Source organism: Pyxicephalus adspersus, chromosome 2 (genome assembly GCF_032062135.1).
Source record: "Pyxicephalus adspersus chromosome 2, UCB_Pads_2.0, whole genome shotgun sequence".
Lineage (NCBI taxonomy): Eukaryota > Metazoa > Chordata > Amphibia > Anura > Pyxicephalidae > Pyxicephalus > Pyxicephalus adspersus.
This window is the reverse complement of record NC_092859.1, coordinates 38,843,274-38,865,650: the sequence shown is the minus strand read 5'-3', so window position 1 is coordinate 38,865,650 and position 22,377 is coordinate 38,843,274. Positions and strand designations below refer to the sequence as shown.

General features: G+C 41.6%; 1 protein-coding gene across 5 annotated transcripts in view; it reads left to right on the top strand.

The window, feature by feature from the left end:
- The window catches only part of LOC140323437 (fatty acid hydroxylase domain-containing protein 2-like), a 42,294-nt gene extending 28,421 nt beyond the window's left edge, over positions 1-13,873 (top strand). For all 5 annotated transcript variants that reach the window (XM_072400480.1, XM_072400479.1, XM_072400481.1 and 2 more), the window contains 4 exons: positions 4,951-5,056; positions 10,490-10,662; positions 11,053-11,982; positions 12,056-13,873. In XM_072400480.1, the coding sequence (XP_072256581.1) occupies positions 4,951-5,056; positions 10,490-10,662; positions 11,053-11,176 (403 nt within the window). In that variant the 3' untranslated portion in view covers positions 11,177-11,982; positions 12,056-13,873. The remainder of the gene's footprint in view (positions 1-4,950; positions 5,057-10,489; positions 10,663-11,052; positions 11,983-12,055) is intronic.
- Positions 13,874-22,377: the final 8,504 nt, after the last annotated feature.

Sequence of the window (22,377 nt, the reverse complement as noted above, 5' to 3'; positions counted from 1 at the left end):
GAAATAAGAATGGGATAGAGCAAAAAAGTAATTTTTTTTTTTTACCCAAGACCCTACTTGGAAAAACCTACACTACTTACACATACCTTACACTTACACTTGCACTACAAGAAGTCAAGAAATCCCCTCAACAGAGATATATTCAGAAAAAAAAATGTTCACAGCTCATACACTTTCATCAGTGAACCCGGGAGATCCAGCAATGCCTTGATTTTAATCTACAAACTCCAAGGTTTTCCGTTTTAATCATGTCTTCACTACTTTTTGGGACATCAACATGGAATAAGCATGCAGCCAGGAAAATGTCATATTTCAGGCCTGCTTGCCTTGGGAAGACGATTCTGTCAGGTTTTTATTACTGTGCATTGGTGAAGTGTTATCTCTTTTCCAGACCTGTGATTGCATACCAAGGGGTAATATTATTTAAAAGAAACTCCCTTTATGTCCATAGTTTAAAGTTTGCCAGCCCTTGTTGTAAGTATTCAAATGGTAAAGAGACAGATAATGACTATGATAGAAAAAAATAGGGTTTGTTGCAATTTAGTTATTGAAGAAAAATTAATAAGTGAGAGATCCCCTCACTTATTAAGAGATCCCCTGCCTTAGGAATACAAGTTTAAGGACAAATTTACAAAGTATTTGAGATAACATGAATGAAAATAAATAGTTCAATGGATGTCCTGTTGGTCCTGATGCATTTTCTCCAGGGGAGGTAGTGGCATCAATTCAATTATTGATACTTTTGTACAATATTGTGATGATTTTTACACAGATTTGCATAACCCTTTACAAATGAACGTCCTTAATAAGGACCATATATGTTTTGTTCTGATGCTCTGGCTATTGTAACTGATTTAATGCCCCTTCTTCCCTGAACCCCTACCTCCCCCAAACAGGGCATCTATTGGACTATTGATTTCTATTCACGTTATAACAAATACTTTGTAAATCTGTTCTTAAACTTAGATGCCTAAGGCAGTGGATCTATGTTAGAAACCTAATACATTTTCTTCAATAACTAATTTGCCACAAACCCTATTCTTTTTTATTCTTTTTTTTTAATTGTATTTTTATTGAAAATTTTAAATGTAAATACAGAAAAAAAAATAACAATAAATAACAAATAAGTGCAAAATAATAGGAAAACCATAGCTCTTCAGTCAGTATGTACATCACTGTGAGAGGTATGCTCAAATAAACACTGCATAAAAAAAAAAAAATTACATGTTCTGATCATACTAATTTAACACATATTATACAATGAAACAGTAGCCAATAACCCAGTCAAACCAGCAACAGAACAAAAAGGAGGTGGAGAGGTGGGGCAGAGATGGGGGGGGGGGAGGTAGAATGTGGCAATGACATAGGATGACGCCTCTGGACGTAGTAATTGTCCCAGACTTTCCAGGTGGTCTCAAATTTTACCAAAATGTCCCAAATAGGGGCCGTGGGATACTCCATAAGACATATCTCCTGGATTCGCGTATGTAGATCGGTAGTTGAGGGGGCCAGAGTAGATTTCCATTTGGAAGGGAACAGAGTGTGTGCTGCAACCAAAATATGAGAAGCCAGTGGGTGTATTTCGGCAGGAATGTAAAGGGTTGATCCAGTAGGTGGGTGAGAGGGTCCAGGGAATTCTGTTGTTGGAGTACATCGGAAAGTAACTTATTTACTCCAGACCAATACTGGATAATGGGACAAAACCAAATAAAGAGCTCCAGGGAGCCCCGGAAAACCCCACAATGCCAGCAAGTGGGGTATGTCCCAGGGAACAAATGATGTAGCACCTCTGGGGTATGGTAACACCTAAGAATAATTTTGTACAACTTTTCTTTATACAGCGTACATATTGAGCTTTTGTGTGCTGCTTCCCAAATTTCTAACCATACATCCTAATCCAACGTTCAGTTTAGCACTTCCTCCCACTTACACATGTATTTAAACTTGCAAGAGGCGTCTCGTATAGAGTTGTGCAATAAACTGTATATAGAAGACACAACACCTTTGGTATACAGGCCCTCTGCACACAATTTCTCAAAAGGAGTCATGTTTAGGAACCTGGCTGAAGGCCGGAGGGATTGGATATAATGCCTAATTTGCAGATAAGCATAAAAAGATGCGCGTGGGAGCTCAAATTTCTCACATAGTTCTTGAAAGGTCTTCTCCACTGGATGCAGCAGACATCACCCCTTGCAAACTATCAGGGATCTGTGGGGTGTGGATTACAGATGTTAGTCTCGAGGCTTCTGACAAAAAGCCATATTTGTGTCTGCAACTCCGCCAAACAGTCCTTGTGAACACCATAGGAGCGAGCAGGTTAAATCAAAGTTAAAAGAACATCATCTGCATAGAAGGATACTTTATAGGAGCCCTCCCTGAGTCGGACGCCCTGAATGTCCGGGTTAGACCTTATTGAAATTGCCAAGGGCTCAATACAAAGGGCGAAGAGTAGGGGGACAAGAGGCACCCTTGTCGGGTACCATTCTTAATGGTAAATGTAGCAGATGAAGCGTGGGGTAATTTAACTGAAGCTGAAGAGGATTTGTACAATGCCTCAATCACCTTAACAAAGGGCCCTGCAAAACCCATTTTATGCAGAACAGAAAAAATAAATAGCCAACTAAGGCGATAAACGCCATTTCAGCATCCAAGCTGAATACTAAAGAGGCCACTCTCCTCCTATTTATATTATCAATAATGTCCAGCACTCTTCTTGTGTTATCACTAGCATGGCGAAGGGGTAAAAACCTGTCTGGTCCCTGTGGATGAGAGAGGGGAGGAATTTTGACAGCCTTGTAACTAAAATTTTTGTAAAAATTTTCAGGTCTGAATTTAAAAGCGCTATAGGCCTGTAATTAGAGCATTCCATTGGGTCTTTCCCAGGCTTAGGCTCAACCATAATATGGGAGGCCTGAATAGACGGAGGGATTGGTTTACCCTTCAAAAAATCATTATACAGAACATGTAGATGTGGTAAAAGATCCAGCACGAGAGTTTAATAGTATAAACAGGGCAAGCAATCCGGACCTGGGGCTTTAGCCGATGGTAGCTTCTGAATAGTTTTAATAATTTCCTCCTCTGTGATGGGGCTATTTTGTAGCTCCAAATATTCAAGCTTAAGTTGTGGGAGGTCTAATCCCTCTAGATAAGAAAATATTTTCGGCTGCAAATTCCTCCCAAAGGAACTTTGAGTTTGGTGAACAGATTTGTAAAGGTCAGTATAATAAGCCTCAAAAACGTGAGGCAATTTGGGAGGGATCATATTTCACCACCCCCCTTTCATCCTTCACAGAAGGTGAAGAATGGAGGTCTTACCATCCCTGCGAGCTGAGAGGCTAATCCGTGGTTATCCCTGAGCACAGTCAGTAGTGGTTGCAAAAGTTGGCGCTGCTGTAGCGTGTGCCATGACAGATCCTGGAATAGCTGTACCATAAAACTCAAGGTTATGCATATTCCTGGCCGTCGCCATAATCTCATCTATCAGATTCGTATCCACCAGATAGCATGAAACATCTTGTGGCCTGGATGCCGTGTGGCTGTCTGGAGGCCCTGAAGGCTCTGGTCATTTTGATCTCTCCAGGGGAAGAACACCCTAGGATGCGACCAAAAAAGGAGAACTAACTTCAGGTCCGCATCTTGTGTGGCCTCCGGCAGGCTGCGAACCCTAGTGGTTTTTCTGCGGGTTGTATTGTCCAGATCCTCAAACAAGCAGTAAAGTTCCCTAATATTTTGGGAGCTATCAATAGATTTATGGTTAAGGGCTGTGATATCCCTCTTAGTTTGCTGAACAGTATCCTCCAATCCATCCACTCTACCCCCAAGGGACTGCAAATCAGCACGCGGGGCTCCAATCTCTGAACGACAGGTCGCTTGAACTTCAGCCACCAAATTTGAATGTCCGCCTTAGTAGGTAAAAGCTGCACTTTTGTTGCCAAGGGCGACAGGAGGTATCACCTAGAGAAGAGGGCCATACGGTATATGATCTAGAAGGGTTTGGAGACCCCAAAGCCATATGAATCTCCCTCCATTGTGGTCCTGGAGCCTTTTGTTGATCCTGCCCAAGAGGAGACTGCTGTAGCATAGAGAGGGGGGCCTGAAATGGGGGATCTGCAGAGACCCTGGGCCGGGATGCTCTGAGCTGGGAAGGTCACTCCTTGCCTAAACACATCTGGGGTCCTCTCATCCAGTGGAGTAGTTTGCCGAAAAGGGGACCCCACAGGTGGTACATGTGGGGAAGCAGCAGAGGAGGGGGACCCATCTAGGGATGTCTTGTGACTCACCGGTTCTGCTGTGAAGGGGTCAAGGGGCTCAAGAGAGCCTGGTTCCCGCTGATTAGAAGAAGAGGGGTCTCTCTGCCTGGAGAGGTGAGTATCCTCCTGTGTGCAGGGGCCCAATATGTCTGTACCTCTTTCTCCTCCATTCGGCCGCCACGTGTGTGGAGAAGGGGCCGGTGCCATCTTGGAGGCCGGCATGGAACCCGGAGAGGTATCGCGGATAAAATCCCTAATGGACTGCTGATCCAAAAAATGCTGTGATGCAGGGGTAGGGGGAAGCTTCCCCACCCTGGCTCTGCGTACGCCCGCCAAACCACGCCCCTTCTTTTTAAATCTCACTCTTTATCTGTCTCTATACAATTTTAAAGAAATAAGGGGTGGGGTTGTGATAGGACAGAAAGCCACAGGTGGTAGTAATAAACTGACAGAGGTACTAACCCTTCTTCGTTTTACTTAAAATGTTTTTGGTGAAGACCTCTGCTTCATGCTGTTCATTCTGTTCATGCTGGAAAGATTTCACTCCACTCCCTGTACGGAAATGGGGATAAAAATACAAATCAAACAGAGGTTCTATTCTATGTCATACCCAACCTTTTTAAAAATATATGAAGTTATATGAAATAGATTTTAAGAAGTATTACTGCAGTTACTGGTAATATGTTTTTGTATTGTGTAGGTTGTTTCATCACCCAAGCATGTACAAACATTTCCATAAACAGCACCATGAGTGGACAGCCCCTTTGGGAGTGGTGTCACAACATTTTCATCCCCTGGATCAAATAGTAAGTAGGTGACCATAACCGAATACAGTGTCTTCAGTTGTTTTGGTTTATTGTTATTGATCAAACCAAATTGTCATTCTGCTTGAAACATATGTTACATTACCATTTCAGTTCTTGTACCTTTTTTACCCCAGAACAATTTTTCATTTCTGCTCTGGCCCTGTTTATTTTGTGACATTCTATTTGGCTTACAATTACACTAAAACCAAAAGGGATTGTTATTTGGGCTGAATAAGGTTAATTAAAGAGCAACAGGGGGTTACATACAAAAAGGTATTGTTTTTTATTCTTTTTTGCGTGTAAAGTCTCTTTAAAGCTCATATCAACATATCAACTACTGTTAAAGAAAACGAAATGATCACTTCAAGTAGTACCAGTGACCAATCAAGAAATGTGACAAGAGGACTTCTGGAACCAGAGCTAAACGGAGTGAACACGACTTATGCTGCCTCCCTGCTGCAACAACTTCTAAACACCAGGAACTGATTTCTGTGGTTTCTGATTTTACACCAGGTGGAAACAGCTAGCGAAGAGCAATAGAACGGAGGGAGAACTTGGAAGAGCAGCAACGTGGAGAGTGGTGGCCATACTGGCAGCAGAGTCAGACAGACATATACAGACCTGGCGTCTTCTAGATTTTCAGCAGCACAGGCACAATTTTATGACACAGGGTGCCCACATTTTTTTTCCAGGTTGCAAAATCTGATTGGTGGAAATGCTAAACAAGTTAGTGGCTGTTTGGTGATAGTGGGATTATTGTGATTTGCCACCAGGATTATATTACATGATTTTTGATCAGAGGTTATTCTTTGGGGTGCTTTAACTCTTCCATACTTTATCATAGAGTTTTGGAGTTAGGCTCTGCTAGTAGATATGTTTGATTTCTTTCTTTTCTACCGCAGTATCACACACCCACTCCGCTGTGAACTTCTCATGGATAAATTGGTTGTTAAGCTTTTCCCCTCCACATCCTGTAGACACATTACAAAACAAAAACTGAAGCCCTCACAGAAATCAGACTCCCCCTCCCCCATCCCTCTCCTCCTTCTTTGCAGGAACCACTCTATGGATCTATTGGAAGAAGGGGGCTCTGGGACAGAACATTTGCTCTCAGCGACCAATCCAATGTGGATGGTGTCAGAAGTTTCCAAAATGTTATTACCATATTTTGACAAGAAATTTTATGGTCTACAAAAGTCCATATAAACTCTTGGAAAAAATTCCTCAAACACCCAGTGCGTAGTCGAACTAGAACAAAGGGTCAGCAATCTGGAAGATAAAATGTTGGATTCTCATAACAAAATCAAACACTCAGTGCATAGTCGAACTAGAACAAAGGGTCAGCAATCTGGAAGATCAAATGTTGGATTCTCATAACAAAATCTCAGTTCAAGCTACCTTACTTACCTTCATGAAAAGCAGGAAGACCTGGAAAATAGAAGCAAGAGATCAAACCTAAGTCTTAACAGCATTCCGGAAACTTACAAGGGACTTCTCCAATTTCTCAAAACAAACCTGATGAGGGTATTAAACCCCTCTTCCAGTTCCTCATGTTGTACTGAAAAACTGAGCGCACAACTGATTTACACATTGGGGGATTTAAAATCCCTGTGTTTCAATATTGGGCAGCAGTCATGCAAAAAAAAAACAGAAAAGCTTTTCCCCAATATGTAAATGTCTGGTGGTTAAAAGGGGTCTTCTTTTTTTTTTTATTGAACCCAGCCAAACTTCAGGTCCTCTGGCAGGGCGAATTGAAGCTACTTGATGACACTTGATGATCCAGCAGAGGCTGTGGACAGTCTCCAACTTTTGGATGTGCCCTCAACAGGACACCGATGTATCGTGAGACTATTCATATGCTTTTTTATTACAAAATCTTATGTATAACCTTTCTATACAGTTGTTTTATACACTGCTAATATTCGTTATTGGTGACCAGTTTGCTACTTATTCAAGCATTGTCCCCTTTGTCCGTGATCTCCGACAGCAGGAGTTCCTAAATAATTATAAAACAAGGATGTACTTGATTCGCTTTGCAATTTTACTGTTAGCCTTGTTTACATATTTATGCTCTTCCCCAAGAAGTTAATGGTTTCATAAAGGGCCAAGCCGGCCCTAAGTTACCTTTTGAACACTCTACAAACATCTCACTTTTCAATGACTGATGGCCGCTCTCTGGGACGGCTCTCTGATGGGTTTCAGTTGGATGGAACCGATCTCACTTTAATCCTCCATGACAACTCCTTCCCACCCCTCATTGCCTGTAAATGAGAAGGACCAGACCCATCTGAAATGCCTTTGGATTGTTGCAGGCCTAAACAGCCCTCAAAACTGCAAGAAGGTGCTACTACATCTTGGGAAAAAAGCTCCTGACTACGTACGGCTCCTTCTACGTGTCCCCTTGATTGGCAATGTGATTTATACACAAAATTGGCACTTTTCTTTCCCATCTAGCTAACCCGTTTGGCCCTTAGCCTCACGTATTGAGATTAAAAGACCCTTTCACAGATTCCACCTATACGGCATTTTCGGAGATCCTGTCTGCCTTTGAAAAATGCTGCCGACACTGTATTTGGCTTAGGAGCCCCAACCCAATGTCTTCTATGCCTAAAAAAGCCAAAGCTTATACCATAATGATTCCTAAACCAGGAAAAAAACCTGATTTGCTTGCCTCCTAGAGACCTACCGTGTTTCCCCGAAAGTAAGACCTACCCCGAAAGTAAAACCTATCACTATTGTCTCAACCTGCCCTAATATAAGACCTACCCCGAAAATAAGACCTAGAAGAAAAAGAAAAAAAAAAATAGTACTTACCGAGTTCTTTCCCTGTGAAGGCAGCGGGAGTGCACACTCCGGAGCCGCACAAGCCGATGCTTTCCTTGTAGTTCCGACTTTTTTACGAACGATTTTTTGCCCAATCGATCGTTCGTCGTTCGATTGGAACGATAAAAATTGGAAGTGTGTACGCACCTTTAGACTGGCTGCTTTCAAAGATGACTTAGTATTATACATATCTAACCCTAAACAGCCCAATCTCCATAGTGGATCTGATCTCACAGTAAGGATTGATATCTGGCTTTACTATTAACCTTGACAAATTCAAGGCAGTATACTTGACTAAATATGTAAGGCCGGATTGGGCCAATGGAGTGGGCTGCTTATCTGCTTATTTGGTGTAAGAAGAAGATTCAATATTTGGATGTTCAAGTCCCCTCCGCTGCTGCTCTAATTTAATGATCTTTTACTTGTGGAGAATTAGTTTGAATAGACTCTATACCTGGTGGTAAAATTTTTTAAATTTTCCAGGAATTCATATGGGTAGTAAAACAACCAAACTCAGCCTCCTGATTTTTCAACAACCAACACAGAATGGGGATCTGAATTTCCCTGATATGGAATTGTATAACGCAGCCTCTATCCTGCGTTATATAAAAGATTGGTCCCATGATACATTCTTCATATTCACAGAGACCTGCTTCCTGATGAGGTTACTTCTAACCACATACTATACTCTTGTTGGTTAATCATCAAGGCACAACATCTGAGGACACCATCTTCTGAATAGCCAATCATTTCTTTTCTTGTCCTTTTGGGGCAATCAGGATCTAACATTCTCCAAATAGGTAGTACACAAATGGCCTTCATTTCCCATTATAACAAATAAATCATTAGTGAATATGGACACAAAACGCCCACATCAGTTTTAGGAAGCAGCAGCGGAATACCCTGTGATTGGCAGTATATTTCTTTATGCAAATACAATCCTACACCTCAACTGTGCTAAAATACCTTTCCACGAAAGATTGGAAAATCCCCTGGATGATATATTCTCCATGTGCAATACCCCGAAAAAAAGGCAATTACAGTGATCTACAAAAAAACTCAGGGTTTACAGATTACACCAAAGGAAAAATAGACCTTGTTAAATGGTCAGGATATTTCCCTGAAAAATCCAAAGCTGACATCATTATGGAAGTCTTTAGGACACGGGCAGTCCTCCTATCGACCATGTACAGGGAAATGACTCTTGAGGTATTCTATAGAGTATATATTTCTCCACGCCGTGCCTATCTCATGGGCTATGGCACTATTTCTCACTGTCTTAAATGTACACGGGAGAAGACAGACATGTACCATGCTTTTTGGGATTGCACTCAAATAAAGGAATTGTGGCGACTAGTGGCCAGGTATATCACTTATCATCTAACTAATTATGCTCCTTTATCCTATGAATGGGTAATTCTAGGGACACTCACTCTGCACAGAGTGTGTATAACCAGGGAAAACCGCAACTTACTATCCATAGTTTCCTTGGTGGCCTAAAAAAACTATCCTGCAAAAATGGTTGACTCCAATCCGCCCACTCTAGTGCTTTTAAAGGGAAACAGGCTCATGTATTTCATATGGCATGGATGGAGGCCAATGAGGTCAATGTTCCAAAATTCTTTGAGGTATGAGAATCTATTTTAAAGAACCAATCCTACTTCATAAAACAACAGATAATGCAAACTTTCGAACGTACATCATGGTATATTCTAAGAATGATTGCTAATGACCCCCCAGTGATCCTGGAAGATACAAACAACTGACTTCTCTTAATTTAATATGTAAAGTCTCCCATTGTTTAAATATTAATTATATTGTTTTTTTTTCTTTGTTCTGTTATATTAGGTGTAAACATCTTTTGTCTGTCAATTGTTTGCACATTCTGCCTATTCTTGTTATTGTACATTCTCCCTATTCTTTTTATTGTACAGTAATTGTATGTATCATTGATTTAATACATATCCTGGAATAAAAAGTATATAAAATAGTAAATAAAAAAACAAAAAACATGAGGAGGAATTCTCTTTATTAATGGCACGTATTTAAATTCACAGACTTTTATTTACAATGCTGAGACTTAAAGTCTCAGAGAACTTGAATATTCTTTAGTGAAAACATGAGATGGTTAATTGCAGGTAGAGTCTGATTGATGAATCAATCTCTGGCTTTCATCTATCAACAATGAGGTCTATCGGCCATAATGCCGATTCTAATTGTTAAAGGCTCACCCCGTTGGACTGTTTAAGCTTATGAACAATTCATCTGAATGAGCTTCTAACTACGTTTTCTTAAAAATTACATCCTTGATGAAGGTTTATTGATTACAACATGACAAGACTCTTAATAATAAAAGAGGTCCTAACTTATCTTTACTCTATCCAAAACTTAAATATAAATATATATATATATATATATATATATATATATATATATATATACATTTTTTTTGTAGAAAACAGGACAAAGCTTGAATGCAAATTTGCTGCTTGCCACTTTCTAGGACCTAGGACACTGCAGAAAGCAAATACTTATACTGCATTTCTTTCACAGAAAAGTTGCTGTGTAGCATGATTTTATATTGAATAATCTCCCTGTTCTGTATTGCAGATTTGCATCATGTTGCCTGCCATGGCTGGACCAATGCTGATGGGCTCCCACATAGCAACTATTATGTTGTGGTTCTCTTTTGGACTGATTTTTAATACTATTATACACTGTGGCTTTCACGTCTCCTTTCCCTTTCTGCCATTTACAGAATTCCATGACTTCCACCACCTCACGTAAGTCAAGCAGCCTGGGTTTATTCTTCATTTTGTGTTTGAACTGTACCTAAGCTTTGTTCATGTGAGGCAAAGGAACAGATTTACTTGAAGACTATCAACATCAGCTGTTTATAAATAACACACAGCTAACAAAAAAAATTAGGTGCAATAAAAGCACTGTATTTTAAACTCAAAATGGATTTTAAAAGGCTACTAGATTTTTCGGTAATGTTTTTGTACTTTTACCTTTTGTAAAGAGTTAAAACATTGGAAAAATAGCATGTGTTGCAGATCTATACTGAACGTTTTTTATGAATAAGCTTCATACAATTCTAAGCTACATTGCTACTGCAATTTATAGTTTACATTTGGCCTGATTAACAATTGTATAATATGCTTATTACCTAGTTCCAACCAGTGTTACGGTGTATGTGGAATATTTGACTGGCTACATGGCACAGACCTGCTTTACAAGCAAACCAAAGCTTATGACAGAAAAATCTTACTGCAGGCCGACTCCAAGCATTCCTGAGCCTACCAAGAAATTGGACTGAACAGCAGGACAATAGATGTGTTCCTCCTATTTCAATTCAGTATTTTTTAGCTTTATTGAAAAATACCCAATCAATACATTATAGATGTACATGTGGGGAATAATTAGGCTGTTAAGACTGACCACCATTGATTGTTTTGCCTTTCCTCGTTGCCAAGACACAGACTATGCCACCACTAAATTTGTAAAGTCTTATTTTCATGTTACCAATACCGGTCCTTAGCAAAACCTAGGCCTTGTACATCAGGGTTTTATGTTGTAATTAGAGATGAGCGAATTTCTCAAAAATTCGATTGGGCCAGTTCGCCGAATTTTCCGAAAAGATTTGACCCACCTGATGCCACACATCAGATCCACATCACCAGATTGCCACCCACCGCCCCACTCTGTCACTGGGTCACTTTGTGGTCTCCTGATGCTGCCGCTGCCATCGCCACACTATATCACCTTGCCACTCTGTGGTCTCCTGATGCTGCTGCTGCCATCTCCACACTATGTCACATTGCCACTCTGTAGCCTCCTGATGCTGCCATCTCCACACTATGTCACCTTGCCACTCTGTAGCCTCCCGATGATGCCGCCACCTCCAGACTCTGTCATTGTGCCACTATGTGGCCTCCTCCTGATACTCAAATACGTCACTAAACACTTTCAACACACACAACTGCAGAAGTGAACGGAGAATATATTTATCTTTTTGTACTGAAAAAGGCCACTAAACGCTTTCACTACAAATAACTGCAACGGTGAAGTGCGTGTATATTTTTCTTTTTGTACTGAAATAGGCCACTAAACGCTTTCACCACAAATAACTGCAGAAGTGAACTGGAATATATTTTTCTTTTTGTACTGAAATAGGCCACTAAACGCTTTCACCACAAATAAGAGCAACAGTGAACTGCGTATATATTTTTCTGGATATATAAATTGCTGGAATGACAGAGCTGTATAATGGCTATTTGGATCCCCAAATAATCTTTCCCTACACTTGTAAATCGCTTTTCTAGCACTGTCCCTAGCGCCTTCTGACGTCTCTCCCTGCACTAAGATGCTGTGAAATGATTCCTCCCTATCCTTTCTCTGCACTTATAAATCTTTTCTTGAGTTTTTTCTCACAATTAGGTTTTTGCTATCACTCTCCCTAGTGCCTGCACACGTCTCTCCCTGCACTCAGAACGCTGTAAAATGTCTTAATCCAAGATGGCTGAGGCTATTTATAGGGCTGTGACATCACAGGACTGGCTGACTGCTGATTGGCTGCATGCATGGCATTATGGGTCATCCCGCCTTCCCAAAGTTCCTTGCCCCATGTCCTCACACGTGTAGCCGCCATTTTAGGAACAATTGCGATTCGTTACCATAAATCGCGGGGAAATTCGGATTTGTTGCAAATTTTTCCTGAAATTCGGATTGAACTCCACTTCGTCAGCTTTTATTCGCTCATCTCTAGTAGTAATATGTATTTTGACCAATGTGTACAGAAAGCTTTATTAGTATTTGCGAAGTTTTTTGGAACCTTTTTTGGAACCTTTGGTAAATGCTTTTAAGTGATGTTTATATGATAGATATGATGGCTGAAGCCTGCTAGCATTTTGTTTAAAGTGACAGTCAGCATTTCCACTATTAACTCCTCTAGAGCAGCCTTTCTTGACCTTTTTAACATGAGCAAAGCTTAAAATTACTTTCAGGTCCTGGGGAATCCCTGTTATAATGACTATATCCACAACTCAAAGTACAATAGTGTAATAGCAGTGAGAAGAATTCCTCTTACATTTGCTGGTCAGTGACCACAGATGAGGCCCAGATTGCTCATCGCTCAGGGAACCCGTAGCAACCTCTGGAGGAACAGTTACCACTAAAACCAATGATCTATTTAGGTATCTTTAGGAGTGACATTTCCCCTCTGGTCAACAATATAAGAGCAATTTATCCTATTGACCATAAAGCTAATGTAGTATGAATTCGGCATATCTCAAATATTGCCAGGGGGTCCTAGAAAGGTTGATAAAGGCTTCAAACAAAACTGCTGGGTAAAAACTTTAATGAAGCTGGGTAAAAACTTTGAAAATACTGTATACAAACTTACTGTATGCATGAAGGCAAGTGATAGTCTTTAGCAAATAGGAACACTTTATAGTCTTTTTAAACTAAATATATTCCTGTCTCAACTATCACATATTGCAAAATTATGCATATATCACCACAACAACTCTTAAAAAATGCATGCAAATTTAGTAAAAGGTAATTTAATCACTGTGCTTAAAATTATTCTGATGGCTTTGCTTATGTTGCTGGCTCCTAGCTTATTGAGAAAATAGGTCTTACTGTGCACAACTTTAACTATACAAGGATTGAAAAGGTGACCTAATGAATATGAGACAAAGGTTAGCCATTTCATCTGATCAGCTGAGAACTTCACTCACAAAACTGTGATGAGGAATATTGATCTGTCAATATATCATTATATATGAAAAGACACTTTACATCTGGTTTAAGATAAAAAATAACCTGAAAGCAACAAAATAAAAGGAAAAATATTTAGCCATGTGTAGAAATGGTTTATAAATATTAACAATTCATGTGACCAACTGTTATGATTATTTACAAAGAAATGCTGATTTTATGTAATTTGCTTTATAGTAGAATTTATTGATGAAAATAAATATTTGAGACATTTGCCTTGTCTTTTAATCGCTAATGCAATCAGCTCTCCACATACAAGCTTGTTGGTACCTTTGGGTTGTGGACCAGCATGTTAAAGGTAAAGGCTATAAGACCATCCCCAAGTAGCTTGATGTTCCTGTGACAGTAGTTGTGAATGTTAATTTTAAAGTCCTTTGGGCTGTAGCTAACTGCCTTGGATTCTGCTACAAGAAGAAAATCGACTCCACAATGGGAGGATAATGATAAAAAAGGTTAAAAAAGCCAGTTACAACTTCCAAAGAGGTCAAAGACACTGCCTCTCCACTCCAGTAACAATTCAGTGGAATAAGACACAAGAGGACTTTACTGTTGAGCCAAAAAAAGTGCTGGAATGTATATCGCCAAGCCACAATACTTCTAAGAGAATATTCTTTGGACAGATGATACAAAACAAGCTTTTTTGACAAGTCACATCAGTTCTGTCTACAGATGAAACATGAAGTTTCAAAGAAAAGGACACCATACCTCCTCTGAAATTATGCTCTGGGACTGCTTTGCTGTATTTGGCAGTATGTAAGTGGAACAATAAAATATCAAGACTATCAAGATATTCTGAAGTGAAAAATACTTCTCAGAGTCAGAAAGCTAGTTTTCAACACTTGGTAGGGTGCTCTGGAAAGAAGGGGCACTGGAAATTAACTTACCAATCTCTGGACCTGTCCCCCACCAGGACCTCCCCCTGAAGGAAAATCCCTCTCTTCCACAATGCATGCAGAGGAGAGGAAATGTTCCCTTCTTACCCCGGCGGCGGAAGTGTTAATGCTGCGGTAAATAGGGAAGGGAGCCACAACTCGGAGGCTCAAGAGCCACATGTAGGCTCTGGCTCCGGTAGTTTGTTTCTGCTGCCTCTTCCATGGGTTGCAAGGATCGGCAAGGGGGCATTAGGCCGGAACAAACTACCAGCTGGGCTGTATCTGGCCTAAAGGCCAGAGTTTGCCAAACTCTGTTCTAGAAGATCAACAATGATCAGGCTTATCAACGGAATCTGGGAGTAGGATGGGAATAGGGTTTTTTTGAAGCAAGTAATCAGGAGGATCTTAACGGGCAGCTGCAGACAAAGGAAGAAACATGGCGGAAACAAGGGATGCAAAATCACATTCTGAAACATCAACCCCTTCATTTAAAGATTTGAGACACAAGATCATTAGTTTACAAGTTTATTCACCATGACCCACCAATGTTTTTATCACTTAGATAATTGGGTGTGCGTTTTCTTAACAGGAAAAATGTTTTTGAAAAACTAGAGTACGCTTGGAAACCCTAGTTTTGAAAAGACTGGACCCAGATATTGGGGGTTTGGGAATTATTTGCCCTGGGGAAAAACCAAAAAATGGTAGATGTACCATAACTCTTCCACTACCAGTTCTGTTGAGGAAGATGATTTTGCCTACAAGTAATATCTACTATTGAAAAATATGTTTTTTTAAGGGTGATCTGAAGAGATGTGGTCCCTCAAAATTTAAAGTGGACAGGAGCCTCCTATGTATGATCGGCAGTCCAGGGTCATTCCAAAAGTTTTCTACACATATGAAAAATAGTGCCATACAAGAAATGAAGCGAGAAGCTTCTATTTGAGATACATTCCAAGAACATTCAAGTTGCAGATTTTTATCATAAGCTCAATACACTTAAAAAAGAAAACACAAAAATACAGTAAATGTTCTGAGGGTAACAAGAGTACACCACCTTATTTCCATTCTCTGTATAGGGGAGATTCCAATAGAAGGTTTTGTGGCAAGGTCCTACTGCTCTTTGGATTCATACAATACCTAAGAGGCAGCTGAGGAATGCATTCTTGATACTGAATAAAACACCTAGTCATGTCACTTCTGGCCCACTCCCCTATATGAGTCTTTAGACATTGGTAAACCACAGAGGAAATACCAATGGCCCTGAATATGGGAAATGTGCAGTAAATATTATCACAACAGGGTCTGGGAAACACCTTTACATGGAACCCAAGGCAAGAGGGCCATTTTCATGCTGTCCGTGTCATGTCCAATCCATTTGTGTCTGAGTGTGATTTTTCTTAAGTCAAAGCTGACAATTAGAGATGAGCGAATTTCTCACAAATTCGATTTGTCCGGTTCGCCAAATTTTCCGAAAAGATTTGCTTCGATCCGAATTTATTTGCGGCGAATCGCGTTAAAAACGTCTATTTCCAGCCTGCAGAGAGCCTTGATAGTGGTGTAGAACACTTTGTCTTGCAGTAACACACATAGGGAGTCTGCTGTGGTAGTGAAATAATACTGTGAGTCAGTATGACATGCAGATGACAGGGCGTCGCTATTAGAATCACTACACACCACTTATTTGGGCAGTCACGGGGTCAAACTGACTCAAGTATGAACTCAGCCTTATAGGTCCATGTTAGCGTCAAGAAGAAGTGCACTCCTTTTACACCCTTGTCAGCTGATTCCACATAGATGTCTACAGAACATGTTCTATTAACGCTTATACAAGTAGAGCCCCCCCGACAGAGTGGAGAGGGTGGCAGCACTAAGTTTGTGTTGACGTCACTGAATATTTTGCCCTTCCTCTAATCCATCAGAACAATAACCCACAAAAAACGGATCCTGTCTCTGTAGCAGCTGTAAGGCCTGTATGGTCCCATAAAAATTGGCTTATGATTTGGTGGCCAAAAGCAGGAGTGGGTACAAAACACAGGCTCACTTGGTCAGCATTTGCTCAATAATCCATCAGTATTGCTAATGCCAAAAAAAACAGTGGATCCAAAACAGAGATGACATGTGAGTGGAATATTTGCATGTCTTCTGTGTTTTGGCTACCAAATCATAAGCCAATTCTGATGGGACCACACAGGCCTTACAGCTGCTATACAGACAGCATCCGTTGTGCGTCCCTTTTTTCCTTCCTTCTGACAGATCAGAAGAAGGGTCAAATAAATAGTGATATCATCCATGCCAAAATGGCAAAATAGTGGCCCAGTCATGGAGTGGGGAGGGTGGGAGAACAGCTTAAGAAGTCCACAGAGTGGCACAATGGCATAGTGGTAAGGTGGAAGCAGCATGAGGAGGCAACAGAATGGCACAATGACAGTGTGGAGGCGGCAGCAGCACCAGGAGGCCACAGAGGCACAATGACAGTCTGGATATTTTTGTCTGGATATTTTTATTGTACAAACAAACAGAATAAAATACCACATATCACAAAATTTACAAGACTCCGAACACAAACACTTCTACAACAAAATCAAAGTCCGACCATTCTTGGCTGTAATAAAGAAACAATAAAATCAGAATGTTTTCCTGGAGCAGAATTCAGAGATTCACATTTTTCCACAATTCAGCATTTTTCCTGCATTTGCTGATCTCTAATGATTTGATCCATCTGAGCTCAGACATAATGAAATCTATCACCTTCCCAGGAACAAACAATTCATTGCACATGGCCAGCCTGGTCCTTGCATGCCAGTGATAATATTTCACCACAGATATTATAATATAGATTGTTTCTCGGTTTACATTGGGAATTGTCTGGGGGACCCCATACCCCTTTTTCAAGTAACTCAAAAGTTTCAGCCTCTGAATTTTAGCCCTTCCCACCACTCCTTCCCAGACTTGACAACTCCCAGCACTATCCACCATGAAATGCTCCATAGACTCTTCTTAGGGACAACATAAAGGACAATTCCTATCAGCTGCAAATTTTACATTTCCCCTAACAAACATTTTACTGTGCATGGACAATCAGGTGACATCAAACACCTTTGCAGGTAATCTATGGCCATTCAGATATTTCAAACTTTCCTGCAGAGTCGATGTGACACAGTTTCTGAGTGCCAGCGGAGAGCAGAAGAAGGACCTGCAGATACTATGGTAGAGCTCTTTTCTTGTGCTGTTCTCCAGGTATGACTTCTCTATTCCCCATTTCCTCAGGGAATTCAGACCTGAGTGGAGGTATAGTGGAAGGTGACAATGAGTCCATCTCCCCCTCTTTAGTGTATTTCCCCTTAACCAGCATTCTGCAAGGGGCTCTATCCAGGCTCTGACGCTGCTTACCCACATGGGACAGACATTGGTGTCCAGGCTCCCAAAATTTACTTTCAGGTACAAGAAGTCAAAAAATAGCCCAAGATTCAGCATGCCCAAACCCCCTTCTCTTCTCTGCAGGTAAGTCACTCCTCTTTTTATTAGGTTTAACCTATTCCCCCACAAAAGCTGGAAAAACAAACTAAACAGCCTAGCAGATAGGTTAGCAGGCAATGGAAAGACCACAGACACATAGAGAAATACAGGGACCAGGTAGGTCTTTAACATCGCCACTCTTTCTTGAAATGTTTCCAACTGTGAACTTTTACATTCCCAGCTTCTATTTTCTCCTCCCAGTTTAATCTAGCATTGTCTTCTCTACCAAATGTAATTGATCTTGATTTAGGTTGAGGCTATCGTGAACTGTGCCAGATGAAAGCCAGGATCACCTTGCAAGGTCCAGAGAGCTTTGCTTTTCTCCAGGTTGATCAGTGACCCTGAAGCTTGGGAGTAATTTCTTATAGCTGCAGATAACATGGCGGCCTCACGAGGAGTGGAGGGAGTAATTTCTTATAGCTGCAGATAACATGGCGGCCTCACGAGGAGTGGATATCACAGCAGTCACATCATCAGCATATGCTACCATAGTCAGAGGAGGGCTATTGGGAATTATCACCCCCTGGAATCCACATTCCTGCAAAGTACTCAGAAAAGGATCGATAGCAAAGACGTACAAAAGTGGGCTCAAGAGGCAACCTTGTCTCACCCCTGCCTCTACCCTAAAAGTGTCGCCTTGCCACCCATTCATGAGGGGGAAGCTCTCAGCTTCTCTGTATAAAGTTTTTAACCAATCTACAAAGAGCTCTGGGATGCCATACTTCAGCAAAGCTGCCTATAGGTAGTCATGGTCCACTCTGTCAAAGGCTTTGGCCTGATCGAGACTGACAACATATTTACCATAGCCAAATACTTTACATCTCTCAAAGATCTCCCTTAATGAGATGACAGCTCCAGAGATGTTCGGTCCTTTCACCGAACCAAACTGACTGCTTGTCAGTAGTAATGAGGAAAGACTAACCAGTCTAGGAAACAAAATTTTAGCTAGAACTTTCCTATCGACATTTCAAAGGGCTATAGGCCTCCAGTTCCTAATATCTGTTGGTTCTTTGCCCTTTGACAGTAGGACTAAGGATGACAATCTCATGGACCGGGACATTGGTCACTTTCCTAGACAGCTCTTATAAACCTCCACAAGAATAGGAGCCAGAATATCTCTAAATTTCTTATAAAATTCGTCAGTTATGCCATAAGGACCCGGTGCCTTCCTCTGGGACAACTTGTCTATGGCCTCTTTGACCTCCGCTACTGTTATGTCTGCTGTGAGGGGGGAAAAGTCTAAATATTTTGTGTCAGGACCTGGAGTTGTTGCCAGGAACTTGGTCATGCTTTCATTATCTAAATCCTTTTTCTGGAATAAGACAGCATAGTATGTTTTTACAACTTCTAGGATTCCTGCACGGGAGTCCTGTAAAACCCCATGGGAATCCATGAGACCAGTTATCAGTGTCTTCTCCACTCTATCCCTGCAATTCTCAAAGGGATCTGGTGTTCCTGGGGTCCCGTAATCTCTTTCAAACTTTAAGGAGTTGTATCTGCTGTACTGATATTGCCTAATTTCAGATTTTAGCTGGGTTAGCTTAGGAAAGCTTTTCCCCTGCCACCATCCCATCTGAGTAAAGGGACTCCAGATCTTTCCGTAATCCCAGGTAGTGCCTATATTTACTTTTTCCCCTATTGGTTTATAATCTCTTTAATAGAGAAGTGATGTCCTCCTTGACATCTTCCCACCAATCTGCATTACATTCATAGAAGTCCTGCCTATCCATCTGTCTCTGCAGGAGACTCTCTACTTCTTTCTATACAAGCTCCTCCTCTAAAAGGCTGGAGTTCAGTCTCCAGAGTCCCCTACCCATGTCCGGGTGCTTCCCTACCCCCAAACAAAAATAAAGGGCAACATGATCAGAATAAGGCACTAATTTCTCATTCCTATCTGTGACAGTTTCTGCACAACTCACCAGGGCTAGGTCAATTCTACTCCTCCATTCACCTGGCGTCCTTCCCCCATAGGTGAACACATCATATAACCCGGTCTGGGGAATGATTTGGCTTAGGATCCTGGCATCTCCACGCCCTGTTCTTCCTGAGGACCTGTCACTTGTACTAAGGGCCACATTAAAATCCCCAGCCCTGATGACTGGAATGGAGGAGAACAGATAGGGTTTTACATCATTGAATAGACTGACTCTTTCTGATATGACTTGTGCTCCATAAATATTAATGAACCGGAGTCTTCTCCCACGTATAGTTACCTCTAAAATCATACATCTACCCATTGATATTTCTGTCAATCTATGGATTATTACATCCCTTGTATTAAAAAGAATGGCAACCCCTGCATAAGGCTCAACAGCCAGGGACCAATACGAGGGTGCGGTCTGCCACTCGGCCTCCGCATCAGGTAATGACTTCACCGAGGACAGGTGAGTCTCCTGCAGGAAAAACACTTCTGATCCAGGTATCTCAGGTGTTCATATACTGCATGCCTACTTCTTTTAATTTTTATACTGTTCACATTACTGGAAACAATACTTAAAGAGAACTCTGCCATCATAGTGCAGAGGAGCAGAACAATTACTCTAAACATGGCAAATCAGAGTCTGAATCCTCATTGCTGGTTTCCATGACTGATTCCTCCATTTCTGGCCCTGGAAAGGATCTTTTCTTGGTGGGTGGATCATCATCTGACCCGGACTCACATCCTCTTTCTATTCTTTTTAGTTCCTGTTCTAGCTCTAACTCATAGGGATCAGTGTTGGATCCCGCCAGCACATCATACTTGTTAGAGGCAATGACCCCCCCTACTTCTTTGGTACCTTTTACTTTCTTTGCAGGTTTCTCTACCACCATCTATTCCCCCTCAGGCTTGCGGGTAGATTTATCTTTTTTATTTTTCCGTTTAGATTGTGTGACTTCACCCTGCACAGAAGGAGATGGCACAGCAGAGGCAGATGGCAGTGAATCCTGGGATGAATGTTCTCTAGGTTGTTCACCTGCCAGGTGTGTTCTGGTTTCCTGCACCTCTGGCTGAGGATCTTCTCTGGTCAGGATTATCTCTGACATTAAAGCTTCTTCCTCTAAGACCTCTGTGGCAGTAATCAGCTCCTCATCTGCAGGGTCATTACATTAGACTGTGATAAGCCTGCAAACATTTTCTATGGAAATGGCCATGTTCACCACACAAGTTATACCGCACATTCACACAATCTGACCCTGTATGGCCAATTTCACCGCACAGATTGCACTTCTTTACTGTACAAATGTTGGCCACATTTATAGCACAGTCTTGGCTGACCGGGATAGAAACAGACACCTCTCTCCTGACCAACAAAAAAGGAATTTGGCAGGTGAAGGGTGACATTATTAGATTGTCTCAGCTTCACTGAAACTCTCCAACTCCCTGTCCCGATCCCATCGGCATCTTTATTCTTGGTCAGGTCAGAGACCAAATCACAATGGTGTCTGAGCCAGATTACAATGTCATGGGGGGGAATCGACTCATTCCAGAATAAGATATTTACATTCACTGTATCTGGCTTTGAGATTGGGATAAACTTGTCCCAGCCTTCTGAATTCCTCACCACATTCCTCCTCTTAAATGCTTGCCCCAGGTAGACAGTGCTGGCAAACACTGAAGGGGCCTCGCGACTCCAAGCGCTCTGAGGGGGTACTGGGCCAGAACCACTACTGGACCCATTAGTTGCTTGTTTGGCTGATTTTCTAAAGGAGGAAATCATTTGTCATATCCGGCACCATCTCCTCATGATCTCCTCTCCGCCATGATTATCTGAGCTAGTACATTCAGGTCCTTGAGAAATTCATTGCACCCCCCATCAAATAAATTACCCCCAGCATTACCAGCAATGGGAGACTCCCCACACCATGGATCTCTACATTCTCAAGTGAGTCTAATATCTGGGCTGCACTGCTGTCCGTTGCTCCCAGCTGAGCAGAATTGCCCCTTAATACCTCTGCAGATGTACCTGGTGCAAAATGAAAGTTCCCACTGCTGCCCCCTGCTGGCTGTGGTGATAGTACAGTGGCCCTGATTCATCATCAAAATCCGCGATCGCTGGAAGCGCGAAAGTACGCGCGGCCAGCGATCGCGGGTTACCGCGGTCCGAGACTCGAGTGCGCGCGTACACTCGCCTCCTCACTGCCAGCCGGATTCCTGCCTTGAGCAATAGGGGTCGCGAATCTGCTAATTAAGGCGATTACATTTCAGCTGCGCGATTAAGGAGGATCTAAGCACAATGGTGAGATCATAGCAATAAATTAGCGCGCACCTGCTCTCTGTTCTGTGCTTATTTACAGTCCTTTACAGGTCAAATAGAATCTTTAATGCTTCATTAGATTTCAGCTGCGCGA